Genomic DNA, 21,241 nt, shown 5'->3' with positions numbered 1-21,241 from the left:
CTCTCCCAACCTGGGTGTGACAGTTTTATGTATATCTATGCAGCTGTAACACTCAGGTCGGGAGAACCGCTGGCCAGTCTGTGCATTGCATTACGATCTTGCTTCGATTTATACGGCCATCTGACTGTGCCCTTACTCAAGGAATCATGGCAATGTATATAAAACAACAATAGACCCATTATGTGTGAATATGCAAAGAATTACAATTAAAGGGGTTGTCCACTACTAGGACAACCCCTTCTTGATCTCAATGTTTGGCGCCGATAAAAGAAAAAGGCCTATACTCACCTCCTGTGCTGACATTGTTCCAGCGGTGTCGGCACTCACGTTCCCAGGGCTCTCATGTGGTTGTTGTGACACGTGACTCAGGCACCCAATCAGCACTGGCGTCACAGTCTAAGCCTTCATATGGTTAAGTAATTGACAGGAAGTGAGAGCAGCCGCAGCCCTCAATTCCTGTTAATTACTTAACCATATGAAGGCGGAGACTGTGACACCAGTGCTGATTGGGTGCCTGAGTCACGTGTCCCAACAACCACACGGGAACCCCGAGACCACAAGTGCCGACACCGCTGGAAAGGCGCTAGCACTGGAGGTGAGTATAGGCATTTTTCTTTTATCGGGGCCAAGCGAGGAGTATGAGAAGGAGCTGTCCAAGTAGTGGACAACTTCTTTAAGGCTGTGGTGTATATCTGCACATAATTATTCATAATGAAAAGCTTCCTGCTCTGACATATAAAACACTGAATAGAAATCTACGTGAAGCGTGGGACCCGTATTTTATAGTAAATTGATGAACGAGGGACGGTGTCTTGCTTTTATGTCTCTTTTTATGTAAGATGCAGAATAAACTCCACATGAAAGGCGCTGAAGGGTACAAGTTTATAATATGTAGGAAGTTGTCAAATTATATATCTGCAGTCCCCCTATCTATTCTATTTATGTATTTTTCTATTATGTATCTAATATCTTTCTATCATCTATCTATATCTGTATATAAGATTGCTTTATTAGTTTTGTAAATTAGCTTTAAGTTACATAGAGCATTATCGTTATGTAAAAGATGATGTTAAAAACACATTGTATATGAATGCCATATGGATGCTAGGTGAGAAAAAATAAATCAAAAATAAAATTGGCACCCTCGCATAGGAATATCTCACACATGACACTTGTCCAACTTTTCGGGATGAACATTGGAGCGATTTTTAATACGCAGATACGAGTGAAGCCTAAATGTGTCCCCCCTTGAAGGAGAAGGGGACTTGATGTTTTCTATATGGAACAGCGTGTTGTGAGTGTTTGGGTCTGTGGAATATAATATTGAGTACACACCAGGACATATGAAAGAATGGCCAATGATGATTGTTTGTAGAGATAAGTCTATCGATTTGATGCAAATTGAACTAATGTTGAATTTTTGGAAGTTCGCTGGACTCAATGACTGAACAATTTGTGGTTGGATTAACCACTATATTACACAAAGCAGAAGGTTGCCAGAGAAGGCACACATCACATTAGGCGTAAACAACAGACCTGCCAAAAATGCCTTGAAGCAATCACATCACATAGTAGAGCGCAGTAATCACATAGTATAGTACAGTATATCATAGCCTGAATAAAAGCCAATGCAGGGAATGCAGTAAAGCAACCATTGTGCCATATGTATACAGCAGTGGAGCAGGAGTTCCATTGTTAATACTAATGTGGTAGATTTTCTGCCCACCTGGAAGCTCATATTAGAGGGAGGAGAAAAATATCAAAATACAACAGTGAGGGTGATTGACAGTCCATATATGAGCAACAAATACCCATTAGGAAAGGCAAACATTCCTCAGGAATGCTGCCAGAAACTGGTGTCTGACTATGAGACAGGTCAGCAGCAGGTTATAACAGCCGGATAGGCATTTCTAAGTACTAAACATGTTAGTCATGAAGGGGTGAATAATTCTGATAAAAGAGGCATTTTGTGTTGAATTTGGAGAAACCACGTGTTATATAGTTCTTGTTTGATTGGACTATTGAAAACAGCGGAAAGCTTGTAAAGTTGCAATGAGGGGTGAATAATTTTGCTTGAAACTGGAACAGTAATATAATAAAAGTGTCATCACCATCTTGAAGAAAAATCATTTTATAGACTCCATATGACTTCCTCTTAGGTTTTTCTTGGTGTTGCACATTTCCCCCTGTTCCTTTTGCGTGAATTTCTCCATAATATTCTCTCTTTCTCTTCATTCTGCTCCTGTCCTTGTAGCAGCTGAAGAAGCCGTTGGGGCAGAGGAAACACATAGATGACGTGTAGTCAGAGATGTATGAAAAGTTCATTATTAAAAGAAGAAGTTCATGTGATTTTCATGTTCATTATAAACATGAATCCTGGGGAGAAAATTGTACATTTTGTAGGAAAACACGTTGATAAGATAAAAGTGAGCATTTGATGTTCGATTAGGAAACAACAGCTTCTGCCAGAAGTAAGATGGCGCACGAGGAGACTGAAGGGAAGGGGAGCTCTGCCACGAGGGAAAGATTAAAGGGGGCACCCCTGACAATTGCCCTTCGCAACCCTAAGCTCCCTAGCGTCCTTAGACGGGTTCATCCACCCCGTGCGGCGATCACGTTCCCATCCCTGTCCCATCTCCTATAACATCAGATTGGAGAGTCCGGTGTCTTTTGCTCCCACAATGCTGTCCAGAATCTGATGTTACAACCCAAGAGCGCATATGATTTACAGTATATAGTACTATATATGTATAAGTCTCTTATTGATGTCTGAACTCCCATTCCCAACTCATGAAAAACAGGATTATTTAATAAATAAGGCAAACAGAGCGTACCTGAAGAAGCCAGAGCAGGTGAAACCTGGGTCAGTCTTCTTGGAGGTTGAGCACCATATGGATTTTGTCTTCCACAAGCTGTATATAACCATTTGTACAAATAGAAATAAAAGGACCTGGAAGCCATTTCTGCTATTTCTGTGGTGCAACAGTGTTGCAATCTGATCCGCAGGAAATGTGTGTCTCCATTTAACTTTTTTTTTTTGTGTAGATTTTGAGTTTTAAAATCTTAAAAAATATATAATTTGTTTGTCTGTTGCTTTACTCTCAAAAGCATAACTTTTTATTTTTATGTTGCCATGTGATGGTTTACTTTTTAGAGGACGAGTTATTGTTCCCATTGGTACCATTTTGGGGTACATATATCTTTTATATGACTCTTCATTTAATTTTTTACAGATATGATGAAGAAAAAGAAAAAAACACAATTCTGACACTTTTTTATTTTATGGCTCGTAAAACATCGGGATCATTTAATTGTTCAGGTCCTTATAAATGCCACGATAGTAATCTAATAATCATATTATCTAATAATATGAGAAAGTAACTCGATCAAAACCTTTATTACTAGATGTCAAAATGTTACAGAAATGAATACTTATTACATTTACCACCATTTTCATTAAAATATTCATCATTCTATTAGTTTATTTAGTTCACTTTTATACCATCACCAATAACTCTTATATTGTAACCAACATCTGTAACAACATAGTTCTATATAGACGTCCTTAAAGGGGTTGTCTATGCATGTATTTGGGGCTAAAATTAATTTTTGTAACTGGCTGTCATTAAAGTTTTGCAATGTTTGACTTTTACTTGGTCGCTGATTCTATACGTGTAACTTTGATGTGGTCTGTGGTCATAAGTCAGCTGAGAGAAGATCATAAAAAAATAAAAACCCACCAAAAAGTTACTTCTTTCATCAGATTCTTCGTTATCTCATTCTGCATAGAGCAGTAACTGTAGTTCCACAATAAAGTGGCAGGTTCTAGACTCTGGGGCAGCCACTACTGAGGCGGCATAGATGGTGCTAGTAGTGGAGATGGGGCTGGAGGTGGACGCCAATCTATGTGGTTAGTATCATGGCTTCCAGTGCCACCTATATACTGATGACACCCAGATCTCCCTCTCTGGCCCAGACGTCACCTCTCTGCTGTCCAGAATCCCGGAATGTCTATCAGCCACATCCTCCTTCTTCTCCTCTCACTTCCTCAAGCTCAATGTGGACAAATCTGAACTCATTATCTTTCCTCAATCTCGCATATCTTCCCCACCTGATCTATCTATAACAATAAACGACATCACTCTTTCCCCTGTACTGAAAATCCGCTGCCTTGGAGTAACCCTTGACTCTGCCCCATCCTTGAAACCGCACATCCAAGCTCTCTCCACCTTCCTTTCCTCAACCCTCAATCTACTAAACTGCTTGTGCATGCCCTCATCATTTCCCACCTTGACTACTGCAACATCCTCCTCGGTGGCCTACCTGCTAACACTTTGCAACCTCTTCAGTCCGCCCTTAACTCTGATACGCGACTATTTCATCACATCCCTCGCTACTCCTCTGCTTTGCAAATCTCTTCATTGGCTCCCAATTCCCAAACATATCCAGGTCAAACTACTAACACTGACCTACAAAGCCATCCATAACCGGTCTCCTTCGAACATCTCCAAACGAATTTCCCGATATCTTCCCTCACGCAATCTCCGGTCCTCCCAAGACCTCCTTCTCTCCTCCACACTTGTTCATTACTCATCCAATAGCCATCAAGATTTCTCCCGAATATCCCCACATTCTCTGGAATTCTGTGCCCCAACACATCTGATTATCTGCCACATTCGGATCCTTCAGACAGAACCTGAAAACCCATCTCTTCAAAAAAGCCTACAAACTGCAATGACCCAACTGCCACCTCAACACCACCGGGACTACTGCAACACTCAGGCTATGTGCCCACGTTGCGGAACTGAAGCATATTTTTTACGCTTCTCCCTGGCGGGAAAATCGCATGCGGATTTTACATGCGGTTTTCCCGCCAGGTAGAAGCGTTTGTGAGGCGTCTTTGCAGCGTCTTTGCATGCATTTCCGCATGCGGGTTATCAAGCACTTCTCCAAGTGATTTTAGCATCACTTGGAAAAGTGCTTGACAACTTGTTCACACTATATAAATCCATGCAAACGGCAACCGGCATGGATTTTTATAGTGTGACCAGTAATAGTTAAAAAAAAAGAATCAGAATAGTAAAAAATAAAAAAATAAAGTTTATACTCACCTTCCGATGCATTCTCTGCCCCGTCCGGAGTCTTGAGCTGCTCACGCTGTTGTATGCACGACCTGCGGTGACGTCATTGAGTCATGTGATGGGTCGCATGACTCATGACGTGGCAGGTCCTTCACACAACAGCGCGACGGAGGGAAAACATCAGAAGATAAGTATAAACTTTATTTTATTCTTTTTTTTACAGGTTCTTTGGTACCCAGGTCTGGATGAGAGTCTCCTCTTCTCCAGACTTGGGTACCATCCGCACATTGATTCCGCATGCGGAAACGCAAAATTAATGAACATGCTGCGGATTTTTGACCGCAGCATATACGCTGCGGAAAAATCCGCAGCATGGGCATTGACATTGCATAATGCCATTGGGGACCATGGGGTGCGGATATACATGCGTTTTACAAGCGTTTACGCTGCGGAAATTCCACATCAAAAACGCTTGTAATCCGCAACGTGGGCACGCAGCCTCAAACTACTTAAATACGAAAATACCGAAAATCATGGGAGTGTAAATACACCATAATGGTTAGGTATAAGGGCTCTCCCAATAAAGTCAACACCTACAAGAAAAATGGAGTAACTAAGCCCAAGCAAGAAGACACTGTAGAATGATTTCAATGTAAAAAAATACATTTTATTAGGTATGCAAATGTAAAAAGGAAGTCAACAGATCCCTCCTGATTGTAACAAAGACATTTAAAATATGGGTCAAAGGTGAGAACAACATGAACAGATGTTCAAAACCAAGCAAAATAATTTTTTTTAAAAATAGAAAACTGAATCCACCTCTATTTTGGTCGTCACTTTTCTGGTAAATTCTCGGCAACTGATGACAAACCAACATACGGTGGATCCTGCGGCAGCCACAATGAGTGTCCCAATATCTCTAAGTATCAGAATCTGAATTTACAATCTTGTGTATGGATTTATCATCTGATCAGTGATATATGACCATTGTTACATACTGGGTATAAATAATTATCAGTAAAATGACCAGAAAGGAAAATCAGGAGTAAATACATTTCCTATTATTGTTAGTTATAGGCTGTGTTCACGTGAGGTTTATGCTGTTTTCTATTGTAAAGGTGACATATTTTCTTGTCAATTTTAAGCTGGTAAAAAGGACGCATGTGATCATTGCCATAATGTAAGCTGTAAATGACAATATTACAAAGATCTAAATGTGTTTTTATAGTTACCCAATAATGTTTTATACATTATAATAACTAAAAATAATAACTAAAAATTGGCAACAACAAAATGAAAATTATATGTTTGTAACAATTGCTGAATTTGCTTGTAGTAAAATACCTTACTTAAATTAAAGGGAATTTTTCTCTGTTTTTTCTTACCTAATCTCATAGTAGCACAATGTAGGGGCAGAGACCCTGATTCCAGTGAAGTGTCACTTACTTGGCTGCTCAATGTAGTTTTAATAAAATCAGGAGATCATCAATAGAGGAGAACTTGGCCTGCTGCCAGGTAGTCCAACCACGTCCCCACCACTAACTGGCAACTTTCTGCCTGTCATAAAGGTTGTATCAAACTCACCGGTCACCGTCCTTTCCCAGTGTCTGATCCATTTCTGCATCACGTGACAGCAGCGCCACTAACACCGGCAGAAAACGGCAATCGTTGAGTATGTTACTGCCTTCATGACACTTACATAGGACATGATACCTAACAAAGGGGCAAATAAAAAAAAATCACTGTATTTGTCCTTTAATTTACTGCGTTCCCTTCTGGCACTGCTGATCCCATTAGTCCGAGATCCTTCCGGTTTATAAAATGTTGTGTGATAACATGTGGTCAATAATGTGACACCACAAGAACACTGACCATTAGATGCCACAATGTTTATCTACAGATTGTAATGAGAAAGGTCGGGGATCAGCAATGAATGGCGCAAAATAAATATTTAATTATTTTACATTTTAAGAATATTGTCCATAATTAGAAAATCAAATATGCTTTTTTTTTTAAATAGTAACAGCACCACACCTGACTACAGGTTGTATGTGGTATTGCAACTCAGATTTATTCTTTTTCATGGAGTCAGCCTGTAATATTCGGCACAACCCATGGGCAGGTTTGGTTTTCACACAGAAAACAGACATGTTGGAACCTATTATGTATGCCTTATTTATACAGCCCAGGAAAACACCCTTTAATAACCTTCTCCGGGTTCTGTAGGTTCCCTTCTATTTAATGACGTTAGAAAGAACATTTTCATTATTTAACCTGATCCAATAGAAGAGATCAATGTGCTGTAATTGTAAGAAAACTCCTATAATTGTCAAATAAGAAGGGAAAGAAGAAGATTCCTAAAACCTGCTGCATCCAACAGGCCACGTTCTCCATCAATCAGATTCTTTCAGTTTTCCCACCTGCTGCTCCCCCTGATATCTTTATAGAACCATTAAATACATGTAATAGAGCATGAAGGGGCTCGGTGAAGGCGGCAGTGAAGGTATGTAAGTGTCTGATGGGGTCACACAGCTCATAAAAGGACAGCTGCCCGGCCTCATAATCCAGACATATCCTGACTCTATCACTGGAGATCTCATCAGGTAACTGGATCACTTTACTGTCATGTCTCACTGAACACGGATTACTAAACCACCTCTCTCTATGTAAACACCAGGACTTGTTATTATATCCAATGAGTGACTGAAGCCCCCTCCTGTCTATACTGGGATAACACATCCCCACAATCCACCATCCTGACCCCCTGATCTCCACATCCCAGTAATGTCGTCCTGAGGTAAATCCCCTCCTGCTCATCACCTGATTATACTGGAATCTCTCTGCTGTTTCTGGACGATTCTCTGTTATTCTCGTCCAGGTCGCAGTTTTCAGGTCGTCTGATATAAGGAGATTATTAGCAGCCGTGTTGACATCCAGTAATATGTCTGCAGGATCCTGCACATAGAAGATCACATTTATATCTCTTATCATAGCAGATAATGTGTGTGATATGTGTGAGATCAGCTCCACACCCCGATCACCTCCATCATGTCCTCCTGTGTCCTCATCACCTCCATCATGTCCCCCTGTGTCCTCATCACCTTCCTCCTCCTCAGGATCACACAAGTCACCGGTGTCCGGTTCCTGTAAGACAGTCAGTGGATCAGTCATGTTACACAGCTCCTCAATGTGCCTCATCTTCCTGGACAGCTCGTCCTTCTTTATCTCCAGCTGATGGATCAGAGCAGACAGTGACAGTGACATCTTCTCTTCCTGCCTGGAGATGTCACTCAGGACCTTCTTCTCCAGGTCGTCCACCCGTCTCCTGATGTCTGTACACAGGGCAGTGACTCTCTCGGCTTCTCCGGATGCTTTGTCTTGAGCTTTTCTCCTGCGTTCCTCCAGACTCCGGACTCTTTCCTTGGTCTTCTTTCTCTTTTTTGTCAGTTTCTGGAGAACATTCCTCAGTTTCTTCTTCTTCTTCTCAGAGGCCTCATCCAGCATCTCCACCTGATGTCCCCGATGTTCTCCAGTCAAACTGCAGGACACACAGATACAAGCAGCGTCCTCAGTGCAGTAATATTCCAGGATCTTCTTATGGATGGAACATTTCCAGTTCTCCAGAGAAGTGCTGGGATCAGTGAGGACGTGTTCTGGTCCTATGCTGTGAGACCTCAGGTGATTATCACACAGAGAAGCCTCACAGTGTAGACAGGATCTAACAGCAGGTACCGGAGAGTCCACACAGTAAGTGCAGCAGATCCCGGTGATCTCCTCCTGATGAGACTCAGTAATCAGGAAACGTTCGGCTACATTACGTAGAGTTAGGTTCCTCATCAGTGTTGGCCGCTCCAGGAACACTGCTCTACATTCAGGACAGGAATAAACTTCAGGCCCGTCCTGTGCACTCAGGACCTCATCAATACAGACCCGGCAGAAGTTGTGTCCACATCTCAGGGTTACGGGATCTGTATACAGGGTCAGACAGATGGAACATTCCAGCTCTCCTCTTAGATCAGCAGACGCCATGGCTTCAGGATTTACAAGAAAGGAAACTGAAAGTGTAAGTTACAGGGCGTGTCCCAGCACATATAACGCTGCATGACCTGCGGCTGAGTGACGTCTATTAACCCTATAAGCTGAGATAAGAAATGACACCAGTCTACAGTTACAGTGAAGTAAATTGATCCATACTCTGTCTCTCCCTAGGTCTTATTAACACATCAGTAATTTTGGTCAGTATTTCTTCAGTATTTGTAAACCCAAACCAGGAGTAGCTGTGAAATATGTAAGAGGTGAGAAAATTTGAATGATAATATTTCTCTGTAACTTTCACCCCTGATTTTATTGCAGAAAATCCTGATGCAAAATAGTGACCTAATACTGACATGGGAATAAGGCCTTAGAGTGTAAGCTCCTGAGATCAGGGTCACCATTCATTCAGACACTTGTTGATCGCCTGTATTGTAGTCAATAACTATTTTACTGCTCTCCTCATTATACAATCCTGTAATATATAAATGTGTGTTTTAAAGTGTACATGTTGTTGTACAGAGTAAGCTGTCATGTGTGTCCATGAGGAACAACACTTTTTCTGGTTATTTCCTGACTTGTATCCTGCCTTTTTCAGCAGCTTTACCTTCTGCGGCCTCTATTTATCATTTTTCATTGATTCCAAACTAGTGGATGGAGACTATCTGCCATCATGTTCCCCATATATAGCACATACAGACACAAGGGATTCCTATTCCCCTGTCTTAGAAGCAGCAGCATGGAGGACGCAATAAATCAGGACTGAGCAGTGTACCAGTGAATCCAGCTCTGAGAACTAGACCTAGGAGCAGCATTGTCTGTGTTTCTCTCCACATAGTAACATAGTAACGTAGGTCGAATAAAGACTCCGGTCCATCAAGTTCAACCTTCCTCCCCCAATTGTACATTTTGTCTAATTTAACTGTAACCCACAATGTTATGTGTATCGAGGAAATCATCGAGCCCTTCTATAAAAGATGTTATAATCTCAGCCATCACTACCTCTTGTGGTCGGCTTTCCACAATCTGACTGCTCTGACTGTAAAGAACCCTTTCCTATTTAGGTGCCGGAATCGCCTTTCTTCCACCCGTAATGAGTGCCCCCTGGTCCTTACTATGGTCTTTAGAAGGAATAAGTCATGTGCCAGTCCTTTTTTTACTGACCACACATATATTTATACATGTAAATGAGATCTGCTCTGAGGCTTTGTTTTTTTAAGCTAAACAAGCTAAAGTTTTCCAACCTCTCCTCATATGTGAGGCCTCCATCCCTTGTATTAACTAGTTGCCGCCTTTGAACTGACTCTAACTTCTGAACATCCTTTTTAAAATGTGGAGCCCAAAACTGGATCCCATATTCCAGATGTGACCTCACCAGTGATTTATGAAGGGGTAACAATACGTTGGGATAGCAGGACGTTGAGTACTGCTGGTCATCTGTCACGCCAGGTGTGGGAAAGACATAGTGCAACACAGAGGGAAGAGGGAAAGGGAGCCCAGACTCTAGGGAAAGGGGAGAGTGGAGACCTCGCAGCCTGGTCTAGTGTCACCCTGTCTCAACTAACGTCCCTGTATTGCCTCCTTAGCAATCGCCGCCCGCATGCCTTGCCCTGTCTTTCCCTGGCGAATGGCTAAGGCTAGGGATGGGAGGAGATGAGCACTATTCGATCGCTGCTAAACTCTATAGACAAGGGTAGACAAACAGGGGAAGAATGCTTAGCTTTAGACGACTCAAGACAAATGCGAACTCGGTCCTAGGTGCATTGCTCTACATTTATTTACATTAAACCTCATCTGCCAAGTGTTTGCACATTCAGTCATCTTATCCAGATAGTTCTGCAATATCATTATGTCAAGATCAGATTTTAATATCCTACATAGTTTGGTGTCATCAGCAAAGACTGCCACTTTACTCTTAATCCCATCCACTAGGTCATTAATAAAGAGGTTAAAAAGAATTCGTCAAAGCCAGTGCCGTATTTACAGTTCATTCTGCCCTAGGCACTGATCATAAATGCTCCCTGATTAAAGGCCCATTTATACTAACCGATTATTGGTATGGTATGCTCATGTCTATTCGAGAGCAATGTGAATTGGTCAGTGATAACAAAGGAGAACCTCAATAACAAAACTATTGTTTACAATTGATCACGAGTTCTACAGCCGGATCCAGAACGACTGTTCACACTATCACACCTGATACACCCGTGACAGCATCCCAGCAATCAGCCTGGTCCTGGTGTTCAGTGGTGTGGATTGTTGTCCTAATCATCTGCTCTTCTTGAGCACATACTAATAAATGACTGAATAATACCGCTATATTCAGTCTCTGTATATCATTTCCTAATAAAACCACCATACTGTGAGTAACACACCCACACCATGACTAAATAGTACTATCATATGAACACCACCTTGCTAGGATTGGACAACCATCATACAAAGACTGAATAATTATTAACACTATACTGAATAACATGACCAGACAAAGACTGAATAATACCCCAATATTGTTGGCAAATTAAAACAAATACTATGGGAATCCTGACAATCCAGGAAAAGTTACTGAGTGGTCTGTGCATACGTCTTTTTCAGACAGATTCCACTGTGGAAACTGCCTGAAAAAAACTCAACAAATGTTCAAAAAGAATGACCATATTCCATGCTATTTAGAAGTGACTTGCTTTGCACATATTCAGGCTTTTGAACATCTTTTAACCAATTCAAATTTCTAAAAACACCAAGCAGATAAAAGAAGTGACTGGTCCATCAATCTGAAGTTCACTGCTTGCAAGACGCTGTTACTTTACAATACAAATCAATGTTAAAGCTGAAAAAATGCCCAGAAGGCAATCGCTCGCTTTTTGGAGAGTTTTGTTGTCGTTTTTGCTTAAAAAAAATCCTAATGGTTTCTTCATTATTCAATAGAGTGAAAAAATGACTGGAGAGTGACAGTGTCAGGGTTCACAGTGACGACACCGGGGAGATCACACAATATCTCACCGTTGCCGTCACTCTGTCTAGATTTCGTCAGGGATTTGCGAGCCCACGATCCCGACTACTCACTACGTAGCTATTGGCAAGCGACCAGTGAGCGTATGGCGTCACACCTCCTGATTCCAATGCATGGAATATGTGTACACGCCCCGTGCGGTCAATGCCAAATTCATGATAGCCCAATTATTATTATTCGCTGCCACCACCGGCCGAGTTTGAAATATAATACAGGCCTGGATTCTGGTAGTGTATGGCTTCGGGGGAAGGAACGATTACAGGACAAAAGAAACAGAACATTTTAGGTTTAATCCAAAAGGGAGGCAGTGTTATGAAAAATATACAAAGATTTTACAAAGGGGACAATACAGTACAGAATATACAGTTTCACAAAATAAACAGGATTAAAGAAAACTTACTATAAATATCACTGAGACGATTCAGTATAGGTGGAGGGAAGCACTCCGATGCCCGTTCAGCGAACGTGACCAGTGCTACACAAAATATGAAACGTCCACCATGAGCACTGATCCATCCTCCGTGGATTCTTTTATGCCTAAGGGGAGACCTGACCACGCACCCCTTGTGCTGACATCACGTGGGCTAGACTCCAGCCTCCACATTTTCATTAAGATATCTGGTTTTTGTGATAACTTATCACTGGTTGATCGCAGAGGCTTGCAAGCGATGCCATATTTTACATTATGATTTTACCTTTCTCTAGAGACCACACATGGTGTAGCTGCGATCCGTTATTCTTTCACTTTTTCTCTACAGCTCCCTGGAGGGGCTTACAGTGATGGGAAAATATCTATATTGTTCCTTAGCTGACCCTGTCACTAAAAATATAGGTCCCATTATTTCAGAATTATGGAACTTACAATATTCAGTATTTCGTGTCTGTGCCCAAAAGTCTGGAGACTTCGGTTAGATTCCCTTTGACGTCCTGGGAATAGAACTTCCTCAGCTACATGTAAATTTATCCCTCTGCCAGGGGAAAATACACTCACATTTTAATTGGGTTGTAGCACCTCTTGGCTGGCATTTGTTTACAAGTCACTACTGCTGTGTGTGTCAATTAGCATATGAGAAGATGGTCCAAGTGTTAGCTCTTGGTCCTTTGACAATTACAATAGGGGAGGGGGAATGAGGGGTTTGGGAGAAATTGTTAATACTTTCGTAATATCTCCATGACATCTCCCCCTCTTTGAGGTGGCTTAGGGGCTGATTTACAGATCACACCTTAAGCCCATGATGCGCCCCCTGGGCCGTAGGGTACTCGGTGACGGGCCGGTCATTGCTAGGGGTGATGTCACAGTGGCGGTGACCCGGTCCGTGACCCGGTCTTGCTACGCCCAGTCCAAAAAATATTTTTTCCTGTACCAAAAGTCATACAGCGCTATAAGACAGCTACTACGTCAGTGGCGGTAAAATTCAGCTTGTACGCACAGTCAAACCTATATACATTTTTGGTTGGCAGGCAACAAAGGTTTTTTACTGTGGCAAAGTTGATCCAGTCTGCTAAAAGGCACATCCTATTTTAGTGGCGTTGAACTTGTCCCGGTTTCATAGTAAAAAAAACAACAAAAAACTTCTCTTACTAGGCCCAGTCCAAAAAATATTTTTTCCTGTGCCAAAAGTCATACAGTGCTATAACCTAGCTACTACGTCAGTGGCGGTCAAAGTCAGCTGGACGCAGAGCTTATGCAGAGTAACCCAAAAATATTGTTTGCTCTGAGTAAAGTGACACAGCTGGCTAGATCTGAGTTTGAAATATTTTGGAGCATATATTCTATGTCATACTGGCCTCATCCGCATTCAAATAAAAATTTCTTCTGTTCGTAAAGTAATACAGCAAGGGACATCTCAATTTGAAATTGTTTTGAGAATATCTCGCAGGTTTTATCGACCTCATGCACACTAACAAATTTCTTTTGTCTGTTAGTAACATTATACGGCAGGCCATATCTTACCTTGTCATTTAGAGTCGCTGAAATTCAGGTGTGTGCTGAGCTATTGCACAGGAAAAAAACATATTTTTCTTTAGTTAATTGCATGCTCCTGCCACTGTATCTGACCAACATGAGTGGTAAAAAGAGAGTGCATGGTGGAAGGGGGAATAGGCTTGGTGTTGATCAGGCCCAGAAAGAGCAGGTGCTCCAGTGGATGGTAAGCCTCTGCTTCCAGTGCCCTCTCCTCTTCTTCCTCCACCTCAACATCACACACAGTACAGTCCACAGAGGTGGCACCCCAATTACCAATGCTTGACGCCACGTCACAACTGGCCAACTGCCCAACTGACTGTAGCGAACCACAGATGGGCGAGTCTGTACAACTTTTCACCCATTCTACACCATGGGCATCAGAAGTGTACCCCAAACAGTCACAGAGTCAAGGTGAGGAATGCATCTGCACCGATGCCCAAAAGTTTTTAGCTTGGATTCGGGGGAGGACGAAGTAGGGTCCGAGCAGGTTCCTGACCCTCGTCACCAGAAGTTAACCGCAGGGGAGGGAGGTGATCCCGATGAGACTCAGAAACCTGAGGCTCATGCCGACTGTACTGTGCTGTCAGGGCAACAAGAGGAGAGGGGTCACTCTGAGGCCGAGGAATGGAATGACACATTGGATGATAACAAGGTTGAAGATCCTACTTGGTGTGAACCCAGAGTCACACAGCCGAGTAGCTCATCTGAGGAGGTGGAGGAGGAAGACGAGGAGGTTACATTTCGCCCTATGGCGCAGACACAGAGTGAAGCAAGCACGAGGAGCATTGCATCCTTAGCCACAACCGTGGCTGTGGCCAGCAGCAGTCACGGGTCTGCAGCTCACAGGAGCAGCAAGGGTTGCCTAGCATGGGCCTTTTTTGTCACTGCAAAGGATGAGCCAACTCACGTTATCTGCAATCTTTGCGATAAAAACCTCAGTAGAGGGAAAAATTGCAATAATTTGCCTACATTCATGAACATTCACATGCTCAAACAACATTCTTTACGCTGGGAATCTTACCATGCTGAAATGCGGACCAGCGGACCTCAACAACCATTAGCTGCCCCATCAAACGCATCCACTGCTTCTTCCGCCTCCTCTGTTACCGTGCCAAGTATTGTCACGCAGGTCTCCCATCGCAGAAACTCCAGTTCTTTACCCACTCCAGTCAGGTTGAGTGACAGCCCGTTAGCAGTAACGAAAGCGGACAACCCTGCTGTTTTTGTTTCACCGAGCACATCGCATGTTTCTCAATCCACCCTAACATCTGCACCTCACTCACGCTTCACCAGTTTTTCCAGTTCACCATACTCCGCCCTCTCTCAGCACCTTAGCCAGCCCTCGGTCCTGCGTTGTGGTCACATAAAAGATTGTTTCATCCTACGCATGACAAAGCTAAGAGGTTGAACTCCACCATCTCCAATCTGTTGGCCACGGAAATGCTGCCTTTCCGCCTGGTAGATACAATTGGTTTCCGAAAACTGATGGCCGTCGCAGTCCCCCAATACCAATTGCCCAGTCGCCATTACTTCTCTAAGAAAGCTAGCTGTGCCTGCGCTACACTAGCATGTCGCAGACAACATCACCCATTCCTTGTCTAAATCTACGTGTGCCAGGGTGCATTTCACCACAGACACCTGGACAAGTAAGCATGGCCAAGAGCGTTACATCTCGCTGACTGGGCACTGGGTGACTCTGGTGGCTGTGGGGGCAGCGGCGAAGGGGCTACTCCACAAATCTTGGAATTCCCAAGGCTTGCAGAAGAAACCTCTGTATTTCCCATTCCTCCACTGCTTCTGCGTCCTCCTCCTCCTCTAGGGCCTCCACCTGTGCACTCATCCTCTGCCTTAACAATACACGCGTTCCAAGGGTGCGGAGCGAATACACACCACCTCCGTACTGCGCAGTCAGGGCTCACCGTAATCAGGCAGTCTTAAAATTAATATGCCCTGGAGATCGCGGTCATACAGGTGAAGAGTTGTGGGCAGCTCTCCAGGCTCAGTTTGAGCAATGGCTGTCTCCACTGAACCTAGAGCCAGGGAAGGCCTTGTGCGATAACGGTGCGAACCTGTTAGAGCCCGTAGGCCAAGGCAAGCTTGCACACGTGCCTTGCATGGCTCACGTCCTCAACCTGGTGGTACAGCGATTTCTCCGCCACTATCCTGGCCTGGATGAGCTGCTTCATAAAGTACGGAAGCTGTGTACTGACTTCCTCCGTTCGCACCCCTCATGTCATCAACTTGCATCGATACAGAGGTCTTTGTCCGTGACAGTTAACAGGTTGATCTGCGATGTGCCGACGCGGTGGAATTCCACTCTGCACATGTTGTAGCGACTGTGCCAGCAGCAACGAGCTCTGACTCAGTATGTCATGATGTATGGCTTGGGGCAACGCAGTACGGACTTGGGGCATATCACGTTTGCGGAGTGGGAACAGATTAAGGACCTCTGCACCCTTCTACACTGTTTTGAAATGGCTACTAAACTGGTTAGCGCTGATGATGCCATCATCAGCATCACTATTTCAGTCATATACATGCTGGAGCAAACTTTGAATAACCTACGGCAGGCGCTGGTGGCCCCAGAAGAAGAGGAGGATGCGGAAGGGATACCAATGTCTCAAATTTCCAGACTGTCGTCACACAGGCGGATGCCAAATGACGGTTGATTACAGCGATCGAGGAGGTTTGTTGATACCAGGCAAACTGTTAGTGAAGGTGCAAGAGCCAAGGAACTAATGGAGGAGGAAGAGGTGATGGGCGAGCAACTGTCAGAGGATGAAGAGGATAATCATCCCCTCTCGTTTGAAAGTGGTTGGCAGAAGGAGACGGAGGAAACAAGCATCAGTGTTATGCAGCTCGCAATACAGCCTGGCTTTGGACATCCTGGAAGAGCCCGACATATGAGTGCCTTCTTGTTGCACTATCTGCAACATGATCCCTGTATAGTTAGGATTCGAAATAATGCTGACTACTGGCTTGCCACTCTGTTAGATTTACGTTAGAGTCAATTTTGCGAGATTCTTCCTGCCCTGGAAAGGGACCCGCTTATGTTGGAGCATTGAAACAAGCTTTTAAGCAACCTTAATAGAGGTTTTCCCCAAGATAACAGTGAGGCACACAGTGTGCATCCCAGCTGTAGTCTTTCAACCTCCAGCACGTCAGTTCGTCAATGCCAAAACATTAGTAGCAGAGTAAGTGGCAAAAGCAATTTCTGGGAGTCCTTTCACACATTTTTTGCACTAGCTCATGCACCAGCACAACAGAGTACAAGTCTGACACATGGTGAACGACTGGAGAGGATGCTGCAGGAGTATCTAGAGTTCAATATCAATACCATCAGGGAGGGTTTGGACCCTTTTACATTTTGGTCTTCAAAAATGGATGAATGGCCTGAGCTCGCTTCTCACGCCGTGGAGGTTTTATCATGCCCGGCAGTCAGCGTTCTCTCTGAACATGTCTTTAGCGCTGCTGGTAGTGTCTTGATGGATAAGCTCACCCCACTGTCCCCTGAAAGTGTAGACCACTTAACTTTCATCGAGATGAACAAGTCATGGATCTCCAAGGACTTTTGCACTCAAATTGCAGACTGTACAGAGTTGGCGATGTTGTCATTTTGAGTGTGCTGCACTGATCTCTTGAAATTGCAGTCTGTGATATGGCTTCTGTGTCTGCTCTTGCGGCTGCTGGTGCTACTGCTGCTGCTGCAGGTTTTAGGCGCTAATCGGTGGTGTTAGGCCCTCATTTAGGGAAATGTGAAAACTCCTGGTTAGGTCTCCATCTCCTGGGTCGGCTGTACTGGAAGAGGTGTGGGTCTTATTTACACTATTTCTACTGTAGTGAAATTGATTAGACATTGCTAGTGTCTGCCACTAATTTTTGGAAATGTGGGGAATCCTGAATGAGTCTCCATCTATTGGGTTGGCTGTAGTGGAAGAGATTTTGGTCTCCATGCATTTCTATAGTTATACTGTAGTGAAATTGAGCATTTGGTGCAGATATTGTTCTCCTCAAACGGGTACGCAAACGTGATAAACTCTAAATTGATTTTCAATCAACAACCATCAGCCACCCCATCAAACACCTCTGCTGCTTCTTCCTCCTCTGTTACCGTGCCAAGTTGTGTCACGCAGGTGTCAGGCAGAACCAGCTGTATGCTCGCTCCAGTTAGGCTGAGTGACAACCCATCAGCTGTAAGTGAAGCGGACATGCCTGCTGTGTCTGTTTCTCTGAGCACACCACACGTTTCTCAATCCACCGTAACATCTCCGCCTGCACCTCACTCACGGTCTATCGGTTTGTCCGTTTCACCGTACTCTGCCCTCTCTCAGGAGTGCAGCCAGCGCTCAATCCCGCTGTTGTGGTCACGTAAAAGATTGTTTCATCCTACGCATGATAAAGCTAAGAGGATGAACTCCACCATCTCCAATCTGTTGGCCACGGAAATGGTGGTCTTAGGCCCTATTTTTTTAAATGTAAACACTTCTGATTGAGTTTGCATCTCCTGGGTTGGCTGTAGTGGGAAAGGTATGAGTCTGCGTTAGACTACTTGTAGTCTGATGACATTGATGCCGCTTCGGTGGTGTTAGGCCCTCATTTAGGGCAATGTGAACATTCCTGGTTAGGTCTCCATCTCCTGGGTTGGTTGGCTGTACTGGAAGAAGTGTGGGTCTTATTTACACTATTTCTACAGTGGTGAAATTGATGCCACTTTGCCGATGTCTGCCATTAATTTTTTTAAATGTGAGGAATCCTGATTGTGTCTCCATCTATTGGGTTGGCTGTAGTGGAACCTTCCTGTTCCTGTTCTGCAGTCTAAGTTGTGTAAGGTTGCATACCAGTCCTTGCTGATACAGACTCTGCTCCACTCTGATACAGACTCTGCCTTCTGCACTCCTGATACAGACTCTGCCTGCTGCACTCCTGACACAGACTCTGCCTGCTGCACTCCTGACACAGACTCTCCTGACACAGATTCTGCCTGCTGCACTCCTGACACAGACTCTGCCTGCTGCACTCCTGACACAGACTCTGCCTGCTGCACTCCTGACACAGACTCTGCCTGCTGCACTCCTGACACAGACTCGGCCTGCTGCACTCCTGACACAGTCTCTGCCTGCTGCACTCCTGACACAGACTCTGCCTGCTGCACTCCTGACACAGTCTCTGCCTGCTGCACTCCTGACACAGTCTCTGCCTGCTGCACTCCTGACACAGACTCTGCCTGCTGCACTCCTGACACAGACTCTGCCTGCTGCACTCCTGACACAGACTCTGCCTGCTGCACTCCTGACACAGACTCTGCCTGCTGCACTCCTGACACAGACTCTGCCTGCTGCACTCCTGACACAGACTCTGCCTGCTGCACTCCTGACACAGACTCTGCCTGCTGCACTCCTGATACAGACTCTGCCTGCTGCACTCCTGATACAGACTCTGCCTGCTGCACTCCTGATACAGACTCTGCCTGCTGCACTCCTGATACAGACTCTGCCTGCTGCACTCCTGATACAGACTCTGCCTGCTGCACTCCTGATACAGACTCTGCCTGCTGCACTCTGATACAGACTCTGCCTGCTGCACTGATACAGACTCTGCCTGCTGCACTCCTGATACAGACTCTGCCTGCTGCACTCCTGATACAGACTCTGCCTGCTGCACTCCTGATGCAGACTCTGCCTGCTGCACTCCTGATATAGACTCTGCATGCTGCACCATCTAGTCTGTCCTACTGGGTTCAGCTGCTGCACGTCCGTTGGTCTGTCCTGGAGTGGCACCTAACATTCATCGGGAGCCAAGTCTAACCTCACCATCAGAGGCTCTAGTGAACAGTCCGGTGCTCGCTTAGTCACACCCCTCCAGGCTCTCCGGGGTCCGTGGCACAGTGGTTCCACAAACCACGTCCGTGACAGTGCGCCATCACAGGCAGGGTCCTCTCTCCTATTGTACCAGTCGGTGACCCCTTTTGACATGTAAACTGAATAAATGTCGCTGTCACAGTAATAATAATTATAATACTTGTACTCTGGGTCAATTGATGGCACTTCCCTGGTGTCTACACCTAATTTCATGTGTTTTGGCAGCTTTTGGTTCCGTTTCTTGGTGTTGTCTATGCATTTTTTGGTCCCTCCATTGACTCCTATGGGATTCGGAAATGTTCAACGAACATTCGGCAAATAAATTTGGCGAATATAAATTTGTTCGCCGAACTTTTCCGAACTGAACATTGAAATGTTCGCTCATGCCTAGTTATGACACTGTGAAAGGAAAAGCAGCCATTTCCTGTATTGTCCTCGTAAGGTGGCTAACGGACACACAGTTGATGGGAGGTATGTGTCACAGGGATGGATGTCCTCTGTGATGTAACCCGGAATGTTGCTCTAGTGCACAAAAGAACTAAGAGGACTGTTTGGTGCACCTGGGGCCGGGTTACGGGTAGTTGGAGAGACGGGTGGTTCTGACTACCCACATTCCTCACCTCTGGGTGTGGTTAAAATATAAAATGGAGGCCATTGTTTGGCACATGGTCTGTGTATGGAGGGAGAAGGCCTCCTGTGTGTTGTGGTCTCCCGACTGAGCCAGTGATCTGGATGCTATCTAACCTGTGAGCCCACAGGACTGGCTAAGCAGAGACTTTGCCTTAACCCCTTAATGACCGCCGGAATGCATTTTTACGGTGGTCATTAGGGGTACTTATGCATCAGCGCCGTGAAAATGCCTCGCTGAGGCATAAGTGAATAGCGCCGCCCGGCGGTGAACATTCCGACAGCTGTCTATGACATCCTGCAGTATAGGCCCCGGTCAGTTTAATCGGGGTCGATTAACCCCTTAAATACTGCTGTCAATCGTGACAGCGCTATTTAAGTTGTTACAAGGGGGTCTTGCGACTCCCTTCGTAACCATCAGACCCCCCCTCCCCCCGATGGTTACCATGTAACCCTGAGATCAGGTGATGATCCCAGGGCACGGTGGCCTGTGAGATCCAGCTATAAGCAGGCTGAGTCAATGACTCACTGACAGGTCTCATGCACCTCAGTACAGGAGTACTGCAGTGTATGAGACAAGCGATCAAAGTGAAAATCACACATGTCCCACAGTGGACCTAAATAAAATATGTAAAAAAGTTTAAAAAAAAAACACACAAAAAGT

At 44.5% G+C, this 21,241-nt stretch overlaps 1 protein-coding gene across 1 annotated transcript; it reads right to left on the bottom strand.

Annotated features, from left to right (window-relative positions):
- Positions 1 to 5,770: 5,770 nt before the first annotated feature.
- On the bottom strand, positions 5,771 to 9,166 carry LOC141164739 (E3 ubiquitin/ISG15 ligase TRIM25-like). The gene has a single exon (XM_073650251.1). It carries the CDS (start codon positions 9,108 to 9,110, stop codon positions 7,479 to 7,481), a length of 1,632 nt encoding a protein of 543 aa, XP_073506352.1. The 5' UTR covers positions 9,111 to 9,166; the 3' UTR covers positions 5,771 to 7,478.
- Positions 9,167 to 21,241: the final 12,075 nt, after the last annotated feature.

This window comes from Phyllobates terribilis, unplaced genomic scaffold, assembly GCF_046119375.1.
Source record: "Phyllobates terribilis strain yellow unplaced genomic scaffold, ASM4611937v1 Scaffold_10__3_contigs__length_209671492, whole genome shotgun sequence".
Taxonomy (NCBI): Eukaryota; Metazoa; Chordata; class Amphibia; order Anura; family Dendrobatidae; genus Phyllobates; species Phyllobates terribilis.
This window is presented reverse-complemented; position numbering and strand designations above follow the sequence as displayed.

Coding starts and splice junctions, on each gene's coding strand:
- LOC141164739 (XM_073650251.1), bottom strand. CDS start 9,110: ATGGCGTCTGCTGATCTAAGAGGAGAGCTGGAATGTTCCATCTGTCTG.